This window comes from Alternaria infectoria, assembly GCF_024043175.1.
Source record: "Alternaria infectoria strain BMP 0036 chromosome Unknown scaffold_14, whole genome shotgun sequence".
Classification (NCBI taxonomy): Eukaryota; Fungi; Ascomycota; class Dothideomycetes; order Pleosporales; family Pleosporaceae; genus Alternaria; species Alternaria infectoria.
Genome location: NW_026250703.1, coordinates 175,697 through 193,576, shown reverse-complemented (window position 1 = coordinate 193,576; position 17,880 = coordinate 175,697). Strand labels below are relative to the sequence as shown.

General features: G+C 52.3%; 3 protein-coding genes across 3 annotated transcripts; 1 reads left to right on the top strand and 2 right to left on the bottom strand.

Annotated features, from left to right (window-relative positions):
• Positions 1-1,512: 1,512 nt before the first annotated feature.
• Positions 1,513-2,102, bottom strand: HTZ1 (histone H2A.Z; the record flags this gene model as incomplete). Its single annotated transcript, XM_051499210.1, has 3 exons — positions 1,513-1,842; positions 1,943-2,025; positions 2,084-2,102. The coding sequence occupies 3 exons, from the start codon at positions 2,100-2,102 to the stop codon at positions 1,513-1,515; spliced, it is 432 nt and encodes a 143-aa protein (XP_051350459.1).
• A 1,497-nt stretch (positions 2,103-3,599) lies between these two features.
• J4E92_007848 (uncharacterized protein) lies at positions 3,600-13,785 on the top strand (the record flags this gene model as incomplete). Its single annotated transcript, XM_051499209.1, has 8 exons — positions 3,600-3,693; positions 3,759-4,043; positions 4,097-5,944; positions 5,992-6,236; positions 6,962-9,165; positions 9,214-9,270; positions 9,705-9,781; positions 10,103-13,785. 8 exons carry the CDS (start codon positions 3,600-3,602, stop codon positions 13,783-13,785), a joined length of 8,493 nt encoding a protein of 2,830 aa, XP_051350458.1.
• A 1,909-nt stretch (positions 13,786-15,694) lies between these two features.
• On the bottom strand, positions 15,695-16,213 carry RPL33B (60S ribosomal protein L33B; the record flags this gene model as incomplete). Its single annotated transcript, XM_051499208.1, has 4 exons — positions 15,695-15,814; positions 15,880-15,953; positions 16,020-16,089; positions 16,145-16,213. The coding sequence occupies 4 exons, from the start codon at positions 16,211-16,213 to the stop codon at positions 15,695-15,697; spliced, it is 333 nt and encodes a 110-aa protein (XP_051350457.1).
• Between the last annotated feature and the right edge of the window lie 1,667 nt (positions 16,214-17,880).

The following is a 17,880-nucleotide window of genomic DNA, read 5'->3' as shown; positions in this document are numbered from 1 at the left end:
ATTTCAAGCGAAACAGACCCTTGTTTTTACACATCTCGTACTCTTCCTCCACCCCCAATCTCGATCTTAACATCTACCTCCCCCCTCTCATTCAACACAAACCTTCCTTGCTCCACAATATGACTAACAAGAGCGCACCCGGGTTCCAGCCACGCGCCCCTCATCTTGACATACACCATAGTCCCGTCATTCCAATTCGACTGCGGCAAAATCTGCTTGACAACATCGCGAACCGGCATATCTCCCGCTACATTCACCCTTAGGGTTTCATTCCCATCCCTACTTCTCATCTGCACACGCAGACGCGTAAGCATGGGTGGTAAGATGAGTATCTCATCTTTACCCAATTTCTGCGCCGCCCTGGGCGTGACTCTGGCGTGGAAAGGGCGGAATAGGGCATATGTGTTCATCGAGGGGGATGGAGACCGGGGACGAGGTTGGTCTCGAGGAATGATCCGGCGGCCGATCTCGGGTGGGACGCTATCGCGGAGCGTGCCGGACGGGGACACGTAGTATGGGCGTATCTCGTCTGGGGTGTCATGTTCAGAGGGGCTGGGGGAGATGTCGGAGTAGTGTGAGGGGCGCCTGGAAAAACGGCCTTGCCGGGGTTGAGGGGAGCGGTACTGTGGTTGGGGATGTTGACGCGGCGTATGGCGGTGTTGGCGAGGTGCGTCGTATGTATGTTGAGGGTGGTAAGCAGTCTGGTTTGGGGCTGAATAGCTTGGGTAGACGTATGTAGAGGGCATGGGGGTGCGGCGAGAGTAGTCGCGGCTGAAGGGAGATCCAAACATGGCGACGATGGGTAGTTGTGGAGGGATGGTAATGATAGATTGTGATAGTTTGGAGATGAAGAAGATTGAATGTTTAATGGGAGAAATGTTATGCTGACATTGGTATACCCTGTAGTTGCCTTGCAAGCATACAGCTTCCCTTCGCGTCATGTGTGGTTTGAGAGACGGGAGTATACATTCGTGTGACCAAACTCGGAATCGAGATACTCGTGATTGTCGCGCAAGCCGAATCCGCAAACACCACAGAGCGTGTCTGAGCATCATTCAACACACATGCACACGTGCTATGCGCGTTTGAGCATTGCGCTTCGCTTCTGTTGAACCAGAGGAGGTAGCTATGCGATATGCACCAACGCGTCTTGGGTGCACATCGTGTACCGTTCGATCGGAGAATGCGATGGGCTTTTCTTGTCGCTCACTGGCATCAATTGAGTGTTGCTACATACCGCAAAGGACAAATGAAATCCATGACCTCAACACCGATCCTCTCGCGCCTGACTAAAGAGAGTTAACACCGTATCCTAACATCCTGTACTTCAGCAGAAAGATGAGCTGTCCCCGTCAAGAGGACGGCAGAATGTGTAGTAAAGCCAAACAAAGAGCGTGCTTATCCATACATGTGACAGACGTTTGACCGCTTGTTAGGCCATAGTTGGCTTGCGAAATGGTCCGTCTTGCCACGATGATGGCGCGTGCGCGTACTGCCCAGAGAACCAGCCACCTATACCTCGCCGACCTTTGCGGCGCCGCCCTTCTTCTTCTGCTCCACCTTGAGTAGCAATGCGCGGTTGATGTGCGGCAAAACACCTCCGAAAGCAATGGTAGCGCGGATGAGTGTGTCGAGTTCCTCGTCACCTCTGATGGCTAGCTGGAGATGGCGTGGCGTGATGCGCTTGACCTTCAAGTCCTTGGCAGCGTTGCCTGCGAGTTCGAGAACTTCGGCGGTCAAGTATTCGAGAACGGCGGTCAGGTAGATGCTGGCTTTGGCGCCGATGCGCGTCTTCTGTCGCGTGAGGTTTCGGAGATGGCGCTTTATGCGACCGCAAGGGAACTGTAGTGAAGATGGCACGTTAGCGCGTGGTTTCTTTGTGCTGCACGCGAAGCATTGCGCGGGGTGCAATGGTGATGACGCGTATTGGGCAGCTACTCACTTGAAGGCCGGCTTTGGCGGAGTGCGACTTGGGAGTCTTGACTTGCGCATCGCCCTTTCCTCCTGTCTTGCCACCTGTCTTTCCTGCGCATCCTGTTAGCTCTCGAGGCCTTTCGGAGCGCGACGCAAAGTCAGCGCGTACCTTTACCACCGCCAGCCATCTCGGGTGATTTATTTGGGCTAAATGTCGGTGTCGATGGAATCAATAAAGATGCGCGACCGTGATGCCGGGGGTTCGAAGCGGATTCGAGGTGGTGGTGTTTGGCGAGAGGTGGGGTGAATGTGGTCAGGTCTTGCTGGGAAGAGGTTCTACTGTTGTGACAAGGTTACGTTCTTGTACCAATCGGGAAGGCTCCACTTGGCATGTACAAGGTAAGGCACCAGTCAAGTCGCCAACCGTGCGACGGCGTGCATGAAGATCGTCGGTAATACTGTGAGATACTAGTTACCCTGATCTAATGTTTTTGTCGAATTTTGGATGCCTCATGGAATGCTGGACGGTAAGGTGGTGGGGGCGGGTGCACCATACGTAGCTTTGTCGTTGCCACCCAACGAGGGTGCCGAGGAATAGTTGCCGGGTATGATGTCTGAGTGACTGATGCTTGAACCTAAGAGTGAGACATGATGGAAATAGAACATTTCACCGTTCTCGGCCGCCTAGTCAACGGTCGTGCGCTCAGGCAAAGCGGCGGCTTTTCGACTACAAGATCCGGAAGTTCCAGTACATAGGATCATTTCGGACGTGAAGGACTGCCCAGAAAACTTTGAACCTGTGATAACCGTCAGTAAAATGTCCGAAAATCTGAAGTGTGATTAGGGAGCACGGCGCCATGCGGGGCGGCAGTGATTCGTTACGGACCTGAGATAACCATCCAACGGACTGACTAGAGTGTACACGATTCGCTTGAATATTTGAGAAGGATGATCTGGCAGGCGACACGGGCTTGGTCGACTGGCAGCAAGTGGTGTTGCCAACAGGATAGGGAGGTAGTGACGTAGCAAGAGTGAAGACGGAGAAGATGACGGTTGACAAGACAAGACGGAGGAATTACTCACAGTAGAGATATCATAATCCAGGTCAATACCCAGTGGCTGCTCGTCAGTACTGATGGTGAGTTTGATGGGAATATGAGCTCATCGCTTGTACGTATGGCTTCCAAGGTTGGAAGCGATATGAAATTCCAGCCCACACCTGCGCGAAGGCTGTAAGTCTGAGTCCAATCCCAAGCTACTGTGGTCGGTATGGGTAAGCTTGAGATAGTTTCAAGTGTGCACCGCAAAAGTGGTTGGAGTAGCAAAGTGATGAACCGATGCTCACTGCTCCCGCATCCAGTCGTGGTGGTCCGTGCGTCAAGGTCCCGCCCTAGCGCTACGTCTGCATGGCTCCCTCCCCTGTGCGACAACATGTGTAGATGCTGCCGCAGCCGTGACGAGACCAGCTACTGCGCGTGCGCATAATCCCCACTGCCCGTCTTTTTACAGCCTCAATCACTATCCGCGTCTCTGCCTGTGTCCGGTGCCCCAGGGTCCGAGCTCTGGAGCCAGATTCCGACACGTCGACCGCGCTGTTGCCGACCCCCGACGCCGCATGCCAACCCGCACTGCACGCTCTCTACGCACCAACGATCGCCGCGACGACGCTCTAGCATACCTCTGTCATGGCCTGGCAGTCGCCCTCGGCCATGAACGGCGGCGGTGCCAACGGAGGGGGTGACGGCAATGCGCCCGCCGGCACAGAGTACACATTGCAGGGTATGCGCTTCCCCTGGACATGCCGTAGAGCTGGCGGGGAGACTGGCAGGCTGACCCCCTCACAGGTGTGATGCGATTTCTGCAGCTAGAATGGCACAACCACGAGCGTGCACGGAATGCCTGGGACATCGAGCGCGCCGAGATGAAGGCCAAGATTGCAAAACAGGAGGGCGAGGTGCGGAGTGCGAAGAAGCTCAACGACCAGCTGAACAAGCACATTCGCATGCTGGAACAGGCCCTCACCAACGAGAGGAAGAAGAAGAGCGAGGCAGCAGGAGGTGACGCCGAGGCCACAACAGAGGACAAGAATGACCCCAAGGGAAAGAAGAGTGGCAGGAACTCGACGAAGCGTGCGTATACTTTATGCCAGATCACATTTCGGACGCTTACTAACCTGGCGAAGCTCAAAACAAGAAACACAACTCCTTCCTCGACGTGGATTCAGAGTTCCTCGACCGTGCAGAGGCCGACCGCGAGAATCTACGAGAGAAGTCGAAGCTCTACCTCACGAAATGCGTTGAAGAGATAACATATCTTCTTACACCACCCCCGCAAGCCCCGCAACAACAGCAGAACATGCAGCCCCTCGCAAACGGCAACGGCTACATGAACCATGGCGAGGCCTCGATGGAAGACATCTACCTCCAGCAACATCGCCAGAGGCTGCAGTCGCAACTTCCAACCATGCCAGGCACATCTATGCCTACCCACCAGCCTCCCAACGTACCAGTCCCCTCCGAATTACAGAGCTTGGCCAACCAGCATCAAATCCACCATGCACCGCAGATGGCACGAGAACCCTCACAGCAACAACCACTTCCGTCCAACGCTGCCATGGCTCAAGAGCTTCTCGCTGGACACCAACGCCAGGTCCAGAACCAGCAGCACTTTTCCTCAGTGCCCGAAGAGCAGGTTGAAAAGGTCACTCATGCTTTCGACAACGAAGGCCGCCAAATACCGATACGTGGAGATGACGCGTCGGATGCAAGCCAGGCTGCCAACCAAGACAAGGATACAGATGATTGGATCTTCGACCCTGCATCGGAGACAGCTCAGGATGGCCCACCAAGGCGGCCAGACACCGAGGAGTTTCCATCAGCGGATAGCATCCCAGCAAAATCACCACCACGACCAGTCAAGAGGGCCAGCAAAGACCATGTTAGGCGATTGAGCAACGACCAGAAAGCACAGCAAGCCGTAGCTCAGTCAGCAGCAAAGAACGACCCGCAAAGTTTCAAAGTTCGATTCGCACTCCGTGGTCACCTTGATGTCGTGCGGTCAGTTATTTTCACCGGGGGTGGCAGTCCCAGTGAACCCGAGATCTGTACCGCAGGAGACGATGGCATGATCAAGAGATGGATGATTCCCGCAAGTTACGCAAACCAGCACAGCATGAACAATGATCTCGACATCCAGCCGTTCTGGTCACATCGAGGACATGAAGGCACTGTGACATCATTGGCAGCCTGCCCCGCTTCTGCTCATTTCGCTACGGGCGGAAGAGTCTCTGGCGATGGCTGGATATTCTCTGGTGGTCAAGACGCTACGATCCGCGTATGGGAACGAGGCCGAGTCGATCCCAAGGCCACCCTGGAAGGGCACACAGATGCTGTCTGGACTGTATGCGTTCTTCCGACCAACTGTGCTAATCTCTTTGGCGCGGATAGTAGCAAGTATGGAGGACCGGACCGCGTCATACTTGCTTCTGGGTCTGCTGACGGCACTATCAAAATCTGGGCTGTAAGTGCGCCGCCTCAGCTGGTCTCACCGCAGACGGGATCTCGACGTGGTGTTGGTGGTAGCCGAAGACATTCCGTCACATCTGGCTCGCATCACCCATCCTCACCGCAGCCCAGCATTGCTACTACGACACCATTCCATCACACGTTGATACATACTATCGAGCGCGACACGCATCCTTCGCCTACTTGTATCAGCCCGCTATCACCCACTGGAGAGAACTTTGTTGTCTCATTCTCCGACGCATCTATATTGGTGTACGACACGAGGACCGGCGAGGAATTGATTGGTATGGCTAGCAATGAGTCATATGACGGCACTCCAGCGACTGGTATTACATCAGTCGTGACAAGTTCCCAATACCTTGAAGGCTCGTCACAAGAGGCGGGTCGCGGTGGTCCTGACGAGGAAGGTATACACGGCCCGACGGGATCTGCCAATGGCGGTCTCGAAGGTGTTGTAATCAGTGGGCACGAAGACCATCTCATCCGGTTCTTCGATGCCAACTCAGGTACGTTTTGCAATATCAAGAAATACATCCTCGCTAATCAACAATAGGACAATGTACATACAGCATGCTTGCACATCCTGCAGCTATCTCTTCGTTGTCGCTCAGCAAAGACGGCCGGGAAGCCGTCTCCGCTGGCCACGACGCTTCCATTCGTTTTTGGTCCCTTGACAAGCGCATCTGCACACAGGAGATCACCGCGCATCGTATCATGCGTGGCGAAGGTGTGTGCAGCGTAGTTTGGAGTCAGGACGGTCGCCTTGTCGTCTCAGCAGGTGGCGACGGCATAGTGAAGGTATTTGCAAGGTAGTATCCTGCAGAGCCACCAACTACGACTTCTCCTCGCATTTCTGAGCCTCCGTTTCGCATGAACTATTGGCATTTTTAGCTGGACATACCCCTGGATTTTGATCGAAATGGGAAAGGGAAAGCATGATTGATGGGTATTCTGATGGTGGGATGGTAATTTTTCGTTACTTCTCAACGCGCCTTTGGTAGACAGGCATTCGCTGGCGCCGTGTGTTATGTTGACTCCGCTGCCTTGTATTATACAATTGGGATGATCGAGCTCAGCGGGAGACACGCAAGAGCCAGCAAGTCAGTAATCCGACTTTCTCTAATATCTGGCAGCGTGACTATGTGCGCTCTGCCTAGACATATGACCCCGGTTCAATGCCTACCTAGTAGACACTGGAATGTAGCCGTGACGTATTGATGTCCTGGCCGCGGGGGATCTGTGCACAGAGGGCCCCCGTATTTTGGGCAGGCGCGAACATGGATGCCTAAGCTGAGCTCTGAGCTGAAGCATACTTCTTTCGACCCCCACCATTTGTGATCGCTTGGAATGCTGCGTCTTCTCTTTCGCGCGCGTTGATTGCTTACCCTGGTGTCATTAGACACGCGTGGACATGTCTGGTATAATCGGTGCTGTATGTTCCTGCCATTTCTAAGCGCGTCAACAGGCTCCGGGAAACTTCCCAGGTTTATGGTACCAAGCTAATGCACCTACTACCACCATAGCTCGTCGCTCTGCCCCAGAGCATCCAGTCTGCAAAAGAACTTTACGACTTGCGCCTCAAATACAAAGATGCCTCGGTTCTCATTACCGCGATATACTCCGAGTCCATGGTCATTGCAGCGTCATTGTCTCAAGTCCAAAGCCTCCTCCAACATGACGCGCTACGGGAGAAGCCCCAGCTGCTCGAGACCTTCGATCGTGCGCTTACGGGATGTCGAGTCGTATACGGGTGCCTAGAAGAGGAGGTACGCGACTTGAGAGTGAAGGCGGAGAACGACAACCTGAAGTTCAAAGACAAAGCGAAGTTTGTGTTCAAGGAAGAGACCTTCAAAGAGCTGCTCACCCAGATCCGTGGCCAGCAGTCAGCGCTCAGTTTGCTGATACAAGGATTGCAGATGGAGTCAATTGCGGATATCAAGAAGCTGGTTGAGGATAATAGTGTGACACTCGATCAGGTTGTAAAGCGGTCGAGGACTCTACGGCAGTCGCACCCGAAACTGAAGGTACCGGAGTCGTTGTTCGATCGGAAAGGTCTCGGCGACAATGAGGCTGATGTAGAGTCTATCACGAAAGCTACGGAGTTTACGTTCGATGATGAGGTTGTCAACTCGAAAGCGTATCGTAGGGCTATGGCAATAGCCATGTCTACTTCACGCTACGAGATCGATGCGTCTGAGGAGACAGGTACTGCGATACCAGAAGACAATTCGATCGCTCTCGAGACGACGCCTCCCAGTGTACTGAAGTCGGAAACAGAGAGAGAACCATCCCCTCAGGCCACAACGACGAATGAACACGCAGATTTGTTCGACACCCTTGAGCGCGACATACTATCCTTTATGCCGCAAACCTCATCCACGACACTTTGCTTGACCCCCAACCACACAGGGTCTAAGAGTCCTTCTTCGCTACCAAATGATCCTTACGGCTCATTGACTCCGGCGCCGCTGCGATCATTCAGTGGAGACAGCGGAATGGGGATTTCAGAAGCTGCGCCTCCGTTGCCTCCTCGCCGCCCAAGTGAGCAGCATGTCGCAACGCCCCAGATGCGCTCAGTATCTTCTGATGATAGCATGTTTTCCTCCATCGCACCATCGATTTTATCAAAAGCGTCCACAGGATCGTCTTACACCGTGTACGAAACTCCACCGTTAAGCCCTAATTCGACCGGCATACCTTCGCGAAAGCCCCTGCCCTTCATGCATAAGCCATCTTACAACGCTCAAGGTAACACCACGCGTGGTATGGACGAAGTTGCAGCAGCTGGGGCATCGTTACCCTTGTACAATGTCGAAATGCACAGTATCTGGATGTCACTGGCCGAAGCCGAGAGGAAGTTTATTGACCGCATAATGAGACTGAAGCGAATGTTCTACGATAATATCATAAAGCAATGGCCGGTCCTTGAGAAGCATATGGATGCTATCCTTATCGGCGAGCAACTTGCGACACTTCATCAGCAGTATCTGCTCCAGGCGATGGACCGTGATCTCGCTGGCAGTACTAATGCCCTCTGCAATCCATACATGATCGATATCTGGGTAGAGAAGAGTCAACAACTGTATCGAGAATACTGTCGCAAGATGCCGCATGCGGCCTCCTCACTACGAACGACACAGAACTTGGACCCGAAGTTTACACCTTTTGTCAACACACTTGGTCTGAGTATCGCTTATTTTGGTAAGAGCTGGCAAGACTATCTGGAGCTTCCTCAGGTACAGATGCAGAGTTATATCGACAGTCTGCAGAGGCTTGTCAACATCGCGGACTCCCTCAATGACCCGACAGCAAACCAGGAGGCTATGCGTTTACGCCGTGCTCTACAGGCCGTCACTTGGCTGAAAACATCCATCTCGACCTTACTAGATGAAGCTCAGGCTCGTGAAGATGTACAGAATCTCCAGAGGCGTATCCGCACAGATGCGCTAACGTTTGCGCAACTGCGTCTGCACGAACCTGCCCGTCGCGTCATTCACCAAGGCGGCATGGCGATGAAGTTCAAGAGCCAGGGACCTTGGATTCCAGTACACGCCATGTTGCTCGATAATTACTTCATATGGGGCAAAGCTAAGAAGAGCAAAGGCGATGAGGTTCTGATAACGGACCCACCTATCGCGGTCGCCGACATGGATCTGTCCCTTCCCACAGACGCATACCAGTTTCAGAAGGCTACCATGCTCGACCAGATAGCAAGGGGCTCAGTCGTGTAAGTCTGGTGTCTACCCATGACGTTGCTGAGCTGACTGATCACTAGATACATCATCACAATCAACAACAAAGCCCAGCCAGGCAAACCCAGTCTGCTAGGCCTGTACGGCTTCCCGGAAAGGAGAGACTGGTTTGATCATTTCACTGCAGCTGGGACTAAGTTTCAGAGGTGAATTACGTCGTTGTTCTGGGCTCTCAGATACTTGGTCATGGCGCAGGGCCGTTCGCGGCCATTGAGGGGATAGACCTCATGATCGATCCGCTGTCGGTAATGGTCACTGTCGCTGGTGCACGTATAGTGTGGTATAGGATAACAAGTCCGACCTACGCCTGCCTGTTGATCAGCAGGCTTGCTCGAGGGTTGAGTTGTCGTGCCGACCCCGCTCACTTAGGCAATATCCCGCGGACTCTCGACGTGAGTCACTGTCGCTGGTGCATGCACAGAGTGGTATAGTCGAACAAACTTGACGCAGGCTTTATCTGGTGACCAGAAGACTCCCCCGAGGGCGTAGCCGTTCGTACTGACCCCGCACACAGGGGCGATACTGAACGGACTCTCGACGAGCTACAGCACTCAGCTCTGGCGCTTCACTACACCGTACACAACAACCACTGTGCCTTATAAGCCGTGCTCCAACCGTCCCCCGCCACACACACCTGGCGCCCTTTCTGGCTATATACACCAATTGCGAACATGTCAGATATGCAAGAAGACGAGCCTATTGACGCGCGCCATCCTCCTTTCCCGGACGGGCTCTCTCCAGATAGCGTCGTCGGAATTATCACAGTTCACGACCCCAAAGCTTTCCACGCAAACCACAACACAGCCTATAGGAAGTCGCGTTTGAGGTCTCCACGAGCCGGCGGCGAGTGGTCCTTAGACGGCTGCCATGTCTTTCTTCATCTCGTTCAACGTCAACCCTGCTACACCATAGGCCTGTCCAACCTCGAGAGCCTGAAGCCTCCGGCTTGCGATGTGTACCTCCCTGACAATGGGGCCGACCTGCTTCTGTTCGGAATCGTACCGGTTTGGAAGAACAACAGCTGGCGATTGCAGTCCGCTTCTGAGACTATCACGGAGGTTAACGGTGCGCCCATTCAGTTCAGCGATCCGCATGCACAAAACCAGTTTCCACAAGCGATCTATCTGCGGCAGAACTCAGTCAACCACGTTTTCGTCAATGGCTTGCGAGTCGACATCTTCATGTTAAAGGCAGTACGAGAACTCTACGCGATGGAAACAGCATTCTTGCCGTCAGAGCTGCATCCCCACCTACAAGACGTCACTCATCGCCCCGAAGCTTGGGCGCAAACTCGCTACCTGCCGCTATCTGAACAAGTCTCCGCGAACACCTGCCGGGTTCTCGAACGCTTTACAGGCAAGATCGAGACAGCGAAATCCTTCCGCCGTGCGGGAAACCGCCGCGAACTTCGGGATGCTGAGTTTCTCAAGTTTGGCAAGACTAAAGTCGATGTATCCGTAGTTCGTTACTTGCAGTCTCTCGACATTAACCACATCCCCGCTGTCATTACCGAGACGCATGAGGGCTTCATGACATACGCGGCTCTCGAAGAGGACATCAAGAAGCAACATCCGCGCGTGCGCTTCTCAATCGCTTCGAAGCTCTCGCGGCGACTGTTATCAGCCCTCGCCTTCTTGCATTTCCACAAGATCGTTCACGAAAACGTCACCAAAGAGGGTGTCTTGCTTCGCCTAGGGGACTACAAGCCCGAAGCTGTGCTCTTAGTCGACTATACGAGGGCAACGTCGTTCCCTGCTGGCATACCTGAACCTCTGGAGAAGATGATCGAGGACGGTCGCGCCGCGATGGAGATTGTCGAGAGCTGCTGCGATATCTGGCAACTGCGGAAGGCACCACCGAAAGATGCCTTCGGCGAAGCCTTCATGGCGAAGAAGACCGAGGTTGCTCGCCAAGAATCCGCTCTCATGGAGCGCGTCGTCGCCGACTTCTTCGGACCGAAAGGCAAATCGCGAGAGTCTGAAAAGGGCAAGAAGATGCTCAACTTGGTGCAAAAGAAGCGAGACGACTGGCATTCTGCTCGAAACGCTCAGATCCACAATGCGACCCGCCGTGAGGTAGGGCTATGCCGCTCTGATATGATCAAAAAGATGGAGCATGAGTGGTCACTCCTGCATCCATTTCCAAAGATCGGCGAAGAGCAGCATATGATATTGACTCTGGGGCATCCATACCTAGACGGCCTGGCTACGAAACTCTACCACAATCAATGGGACCTGCCCCCGCGGGATGTGTGCACCAAGATCCAACAACTTGCCGGCGAGGTGGAAGAACCCTGGCAGACCTTCGCAGTCAAGCGAACAGTGCCATTGACACAGGTCGAGGGTGGCTTCGAAGAGCGTTGCTTCTTGCACTGGCTAGCGAGCTGTTGCGAAGCCTACCCAGAGTGGCGTCACGCGATTGTTGAGGAGTACGAGCGCCTCGTCGCACCCCAGCACGGAGTGATTGTCTTTGCAGATATCAAGAAGCTTCGAGGTGCTCTTGCGGGTCTAGGTACCATGCCGGAGGTCCTACACGCCACATTCACGCGTTTGTCCAGTGAGATCAAGACCCAGCCTACTACGAACATCGAAGAGGTGCACAAGATCTGGTATCACCTGCCCTCACGAATGTTCAATCTGACCCAACTACATCGCCTGGCAACTCCTGGTCGCCTTGTCGCCTGCATCAATGAGGGCGACACAGATTGTAATGACTGGGTAGAAGTACGCGGAGAGCCCAAGCTAGAGGGTCATTACGCCACCCTGTCCTTGTTGTCGGACTTTGCGAAGCAACTAGGACTGACAGCCGAGGACTATCGTCTTACGCAAGACTTCCCTCCATATGATCCAGCGGACTTCAGCCGGGTTATACAGCGCGTCGTCCTTGCTCACACTGGTCTTCTTCCCTGGGCATCTGTCACTCGCAAGGGCGCCCAGTTCAACTTCCATGCACCCGATATTGCCCGCGACTACGAGAGTGCTGGGGCGTTTTTATCTACTTATTTTGGCGGTATGAAGATGTTGCCCACGATGCCACACGGTAGTGAATTCTATGAGCGCCCTGGTCACTGGTCAAACTTCAAGACTGGAAGGGAAATCGATGAGGCAATGGAAGTGGACAAGCGACCCATTCTGCCTGCGAAGGGTCAGTTGAAGAAGTCGGCATCGCAGTCGATGAAGCCGCTTCAGGTTTTGTCGCCGCATGTTGATCGTGCTCGCCTCTCTCAGACGCTGGAGACTCGCAAGCGTGCTCGTGCTAGGGCTCGACCTCTAGGTAAACGCGATGCAGACAACGAAGTATCGGGCACAGCCATGCAGGCCGCGAAGCGTCCACATCTTCTTCTCAGTGCCCAAGTCTCCCATCAGCCCAATGCACCACCAGCGGAGGAGCCCCGGCCTACTACCTCGTTGACGGACCGTGATCTGGACAAAACCATTGCCAACCTGGAACGCCAGTTCTCATCTGGTGAACCGCTCCCTCAAGTCTCACACGTGCCAGACACGTCGTTCTTCACACGAAACAACGGAGTAAACACCAATGTCCTTAGCAGCCCGCCTGCTATCTCAGCAATTGAACAGGGAACATTCACTATCGTATCCGATGACGAAGTCAACTTAGACGAAGACTACAAGCAAGCAGAAGATTGGCTGAAGCATATGGAGGAAGACGATGCGCCTCGAGATTCCGGTATCTTCGGTCTCAATTTCCACCATACCTTCCGTGAGCAGGGTGATGAACTGGATGCTGAAGGAGACGAGTCAGGTGATGAAGATGGTGGTGGAGCGACGCCGGTTACCAGTGACAAGGCGAAACAGAAGGACCCGCCGGCACCCAAGCTCAAAGACAACAGCGCGTTTGCAGCCGGCTTGAATGCGATGGCGCCAATGCGAGGTATGAGCAATGCACAGGCAGTCTCACAGTCCTTTCCCATGTTCCAATCGGCGCCCAAGCAGAGCAGTCCTCCTTTCGCTCGACCAGCTTTCCTGGCTACCCTCCGTGCCGAGTCTGGAGCTCACCGTCGCAACGATATCTCCATTTCGGATCTCGCCAACGTGAGTTTCAGGATTGATCCTGCGCGCTCAGATCCTCCACCACCGGCAAAGGGTGTGAGGGGATCTGAGCAATCGCCGCCGCCGTCAGCCCAGCCACAGCGTGTGGATGAGTCGTTTGGATCTGACGTTTCTGTTCCGAACTGGAGGATAACAGGAGAATGCAAGGACAGTGAGGAAGAAGAGGAAGAAGATGGAGAACTGAAAGACTGTCAACCAGGCGAGCGGCTTAGTCAGGGTGAGTCACCAGGCACGCAACCGGGAGAGCCTTCTAGTCAGGATGAGCCGCCAGCCACGGGACAAGACGAGGCTCTACCAGCCACGCAACCAGGACGAGACATCTCCGGTCAGTACGACGCTCTACAAGACGCACAGCCAGGAGAATTGGCCCGTCTGCATGGACTACCAGACACCCAACCAGGAGGTCAGTCAAGTAGCGTAGAACAGCATCCCGATCAAGGCGATGATCCATGGAGCCAGCCACCAGTAGGGTGGGATGGTCGGAGTCCCTACTCGTCGTTCTACCCACCACCATGGAAACGATAGATTGACAACCGGACAGCAGAAGGAGGACATGGGTACACAAATTCACGGCAAGAGAATAGCGATTACATGTAGGATATAGAGGTTATAAATTTGAATTTTATTAAATACACGAATATTTCTAGCTTAAACGCTTTCTTCTACAAGTAAATTTACAAAAAAACAGGCCCTCTGCCTACTTGCAGGTTATAAAAAGCTTAACTAATAGTCTTAGGCCTTTTAGCCTAGAGATAAGCTATAAACAAAAAAATTATTAAATTACTAGAAGATACTTCTATAATAAGAACTATAAAACTCTATAAGCTCTTTTAAGCCTAAAGATATAACTAAAGCTATAGAATTTAGTTATAGTAGTAAGAGAAGAGTCTATAAATACACCTTATATTAAAATACTACTATTCTAATCTTTACTTCTTTCTCTCTTATACTATATTGTCTAGAACTCTAAGTTAGTACTCTTTTATATCTTACTACTTTTACTAACTCTAAAGCTTTAAAATAACTATATTTAATAATATTTACTTTATTCTTCTTTTTTTTATTAATGCTTTTAGTAGTTCTAAGACTATATTAATAGAAGGCGTTGTACCTCTAAGTAGATATATTAATAATAAGGTCTTTAAGCTAAGCCTTCTTTATATAGTTAAGCTAACTAAGAATATAAGCGTAGTTATTTTATAGTAGAGTATAACTAACTACCTACTCTATACTAATAGTAAGACGTTTTAAGTTAAGACTAACTACTAAAGAGCTCTTTAAATAATACTACTAAGTTATATAATTCTTTTAGACGTAATTAAGATTAATAATAGTAATTTAGTACTAGTAAGTCTATATATTAGTTAATAAATAGACGTAATTATAAGAATGCTAGTAAGAGTTAGGCTAGATATTTAGATACTAGTAGGTAAAAAGGCGTTTATAAATAAGCTATTTAGTAATAAGAACCTTGCTTAGATATTAAGAGTATTAAGTAAGATTACTCTGTTTTTAAAAGTTAAGCGCGTATAGAGTTAAGTATAGTAGTAGTAGCAGTAAATAATAGATAATAAGGTTAGCTTTAGTAGGCTTACTATCTTGTAATATATATTGCTGCTAAAAAGAAATAAGTTGTTAAATTTAACGAAATTAGAACGAATAATAGACAACATTACCCTAATACTAGAGTATTAATGCAATGCGACTATATAGAGGTCATAGTAGCATCATGTGTTCGAGCGGCGTCTCGCTACATGTCAATTGGCCTTACGAAGTTACGAAGGAATGATGGTAGATACCCAGGGTGTAGTGCAATACGATAAAACCCAAGCCTTGTTCTGGTGCTATCGTGACGTGTCGCGTGCTCATGACATGCTGGACTAGGTGGTGTTAGAGAGCTCGATTATGTAGACCCTGACTAGTCAGGTATCGATAGGCCTTGTACGGTTTTGTAGTATTTGTCATCGTCTGTAGTCATGCGACCAAGGGTGTCGTTGACGAATGGTATAGCGATCGCGCGACGGGTGGGTAGGGCTTGTAGCAGCGTTGCGTAAGATAGTCTACACAGTTAGCAGCACATCGTCGTACGTTGCGAGCTCTCGCAACAACCCCATCTCCACGACATCACGCCAATGCACCCAGTGACTTTGAACATGTATGATTGATCTTGTCAGGAATCTTGATTGAAAAGTGCCATTGTTATGGACTTTCAGGACATCAACATTCACACCGTCGCACCCAGCCCGAACAAGTTGCCGTTGTGTATGGGAAAGACTGTGCATGTGTGTCTCCCCAAAGATAACTGAATTGTTCTCGAATCTGCTTCCGTGCCCGGTATAATATTGCGCCTGAGGTGATCCATCAACTACCATTGCCTTATTTTTCGACCGCTTTCATTCCCGTTCTCGCCAAAAAATGCGTGTGTCGGAGAAGCTTATATCGAAGAAGGGTACAGCATGACGCGGACGGAGGCACCGAAGGACTTGGGAGGCAGGTTGTTCTTGAACTTGGCGCGGACGACGCCGGAGTTGCCGTGGGGGCGGGTGACCTTGCCCTGTTTGTTTGGGTTAGCTTCTTGTCTTTTTGGTGGAATACGGGCGGTGGGATGGGAATTCGTACCCAGATGACACGGATCTTGGAGCCTTGGATCGCCCGTTGTGCGCGGTAGACGTAGGCTACCCTCTTGCCAGCGTCTGTCAGAGGTACGTTAGCTATCAAAATTCGAGCGTCGGGGGGACACGCGGAGCGCGGAGACGTACACCACTGAGCTGCCTTGACATCGTCGACGCCCTCAAGCTTGAGCAGAGAGGTTCCGGGGTTGGTGTTCCTCTGCGGTTATCGTCAGAAGGGGGAGCGTCAATACGCGAATTCGGTGCGCACAAACCTTGCCGCGCTGGTAGCTGATGTGCTTGCCCTTGACGTAAAGGCGGTGGGACTTGTTGTCGGCAGACATGGCGAATTTTTTGGGCGGCCTCGGGGGGGTGAAGGGGACGTCTGGGTCGGGGTTGATGCTGTCGTTAGTACAGAGAAGTCGTCGTTGCCAAAGAGAAAGACGAATTGCTTCATGTCCAGTGGGGCGTTCTCGCTTACTAGCGCCACACCAGCCACTGCTTGTGTGGCGCAACGCTGCCGTTGCCTCGCCGCAGGCAGTCGCGAAGAACACCAACACTGCAATCTTGGAATATGTGTTTTGGGATCAATGAGTCTTCCGGAAGTATCAATTGGATGTCATGGATGCACATTGAGGTTTTGATAGCAAAGACGCTGCGTTGCACGCAGGTCGGAATATGGATGTGTCTGCGCTTCCTCACTGGCATCATCACCGTTCTTTGACAGTAGAAGCAGTCAGACGACTGGCAATACCTTTGGACGAAATGCGCTCGAATTCACGTCTTCAACATGGTCACAGTATGTAGGGTCATGGTGAAGGCACAACTCCTCCCGATGTTCCGCGGCAACGCTTATGCTCGTCCCAGCCCCCTCTTGCTCGTTCGGGCTTTCTCTTGCAGCGGATGTGTAAGCATGGCGGTTCACTATCAGTCTAGCAATACGCCTGGGCATGTTCCATCGTCTGACTGACCAGCCTTCGCGTGTCGCACGTCGCCCTGAGGACCATGCGTCATCGGTCCGGCCAGGCCAGGTGTGGTTCACTCATCATGTCACGGCCTGGGAGAACCCAAATAGCCAACGGCAAAATTCTCACGTCGCCATCACGTCTCCCGCGCTCACACGTCACGTACAGTCCATTGTTGGGAAGCCAGCACGCCAACATGGCTGCAAGTCTTCCATTGCGACGCGCCCCACCAGGCTGCTAGCTTACCAGTGCTGGCCGCTCGGTATACTCAAAGAGGGGCCGGAGGATTTGACAGACCCAAGTACCAGCCCGCGACACTGAGACGGCCAATGCTTGTGTACACTCTAATAGAATTTACACATCGTCCGGACTCGGGCAACCTCGCAGCGGGGTAGCCGTCCACGAGCTGGGCGTGCCTCGCGCGCTGTGACGGTTGTGAGACGTGACCACAGTCTTGGGACACACTTATAGAATGAGAAACAAAGTTTAAGAGCCTCAAAGTCTATCCCTTCCCAGCCGAGCGTGGACGAAGCCGTTCCACGCGCAATGCATGGCGATGGTGGGGTTGTCCGCGAATCCCTAGGTACGGCTTTAGCAAGGTCTCCTCCGGCGGGCTTCAAGGGTTTTGACTGGTGCCGGAGAAGCTTTGCAAGACGTGCGGCCGCTTAGTGATGCTTGGAGAATGACCTAGTTGTTTATCGATGCCTTTTTAAAGACGTCAGTCCGCGCCGTGTGTTTCTGTGAAGCATTCTTGTCTGAGACCCTATCACCGGCGTTCGAGCGGCAAATTAAAGCTAACCAACGTCACCACCACGCGAAACCGCTAGAGCAGCTCCGATAACCCCACTACATAGGACTTTTCCTCACACATCCACGTCCTATCCGTAGCTTCCGCCCTTACTTCGAGATCTCTTGTGTTACCCTATTGCCCTCACCCACTGCAGCCCTTAATTGAGCTGTAACCTTGCGCCCGCTCCTCCCCCAAAGCGTTTACATCACACATCAACACAATGGCGGACACAGTTATCCAGCCCAAGCATGAGGAG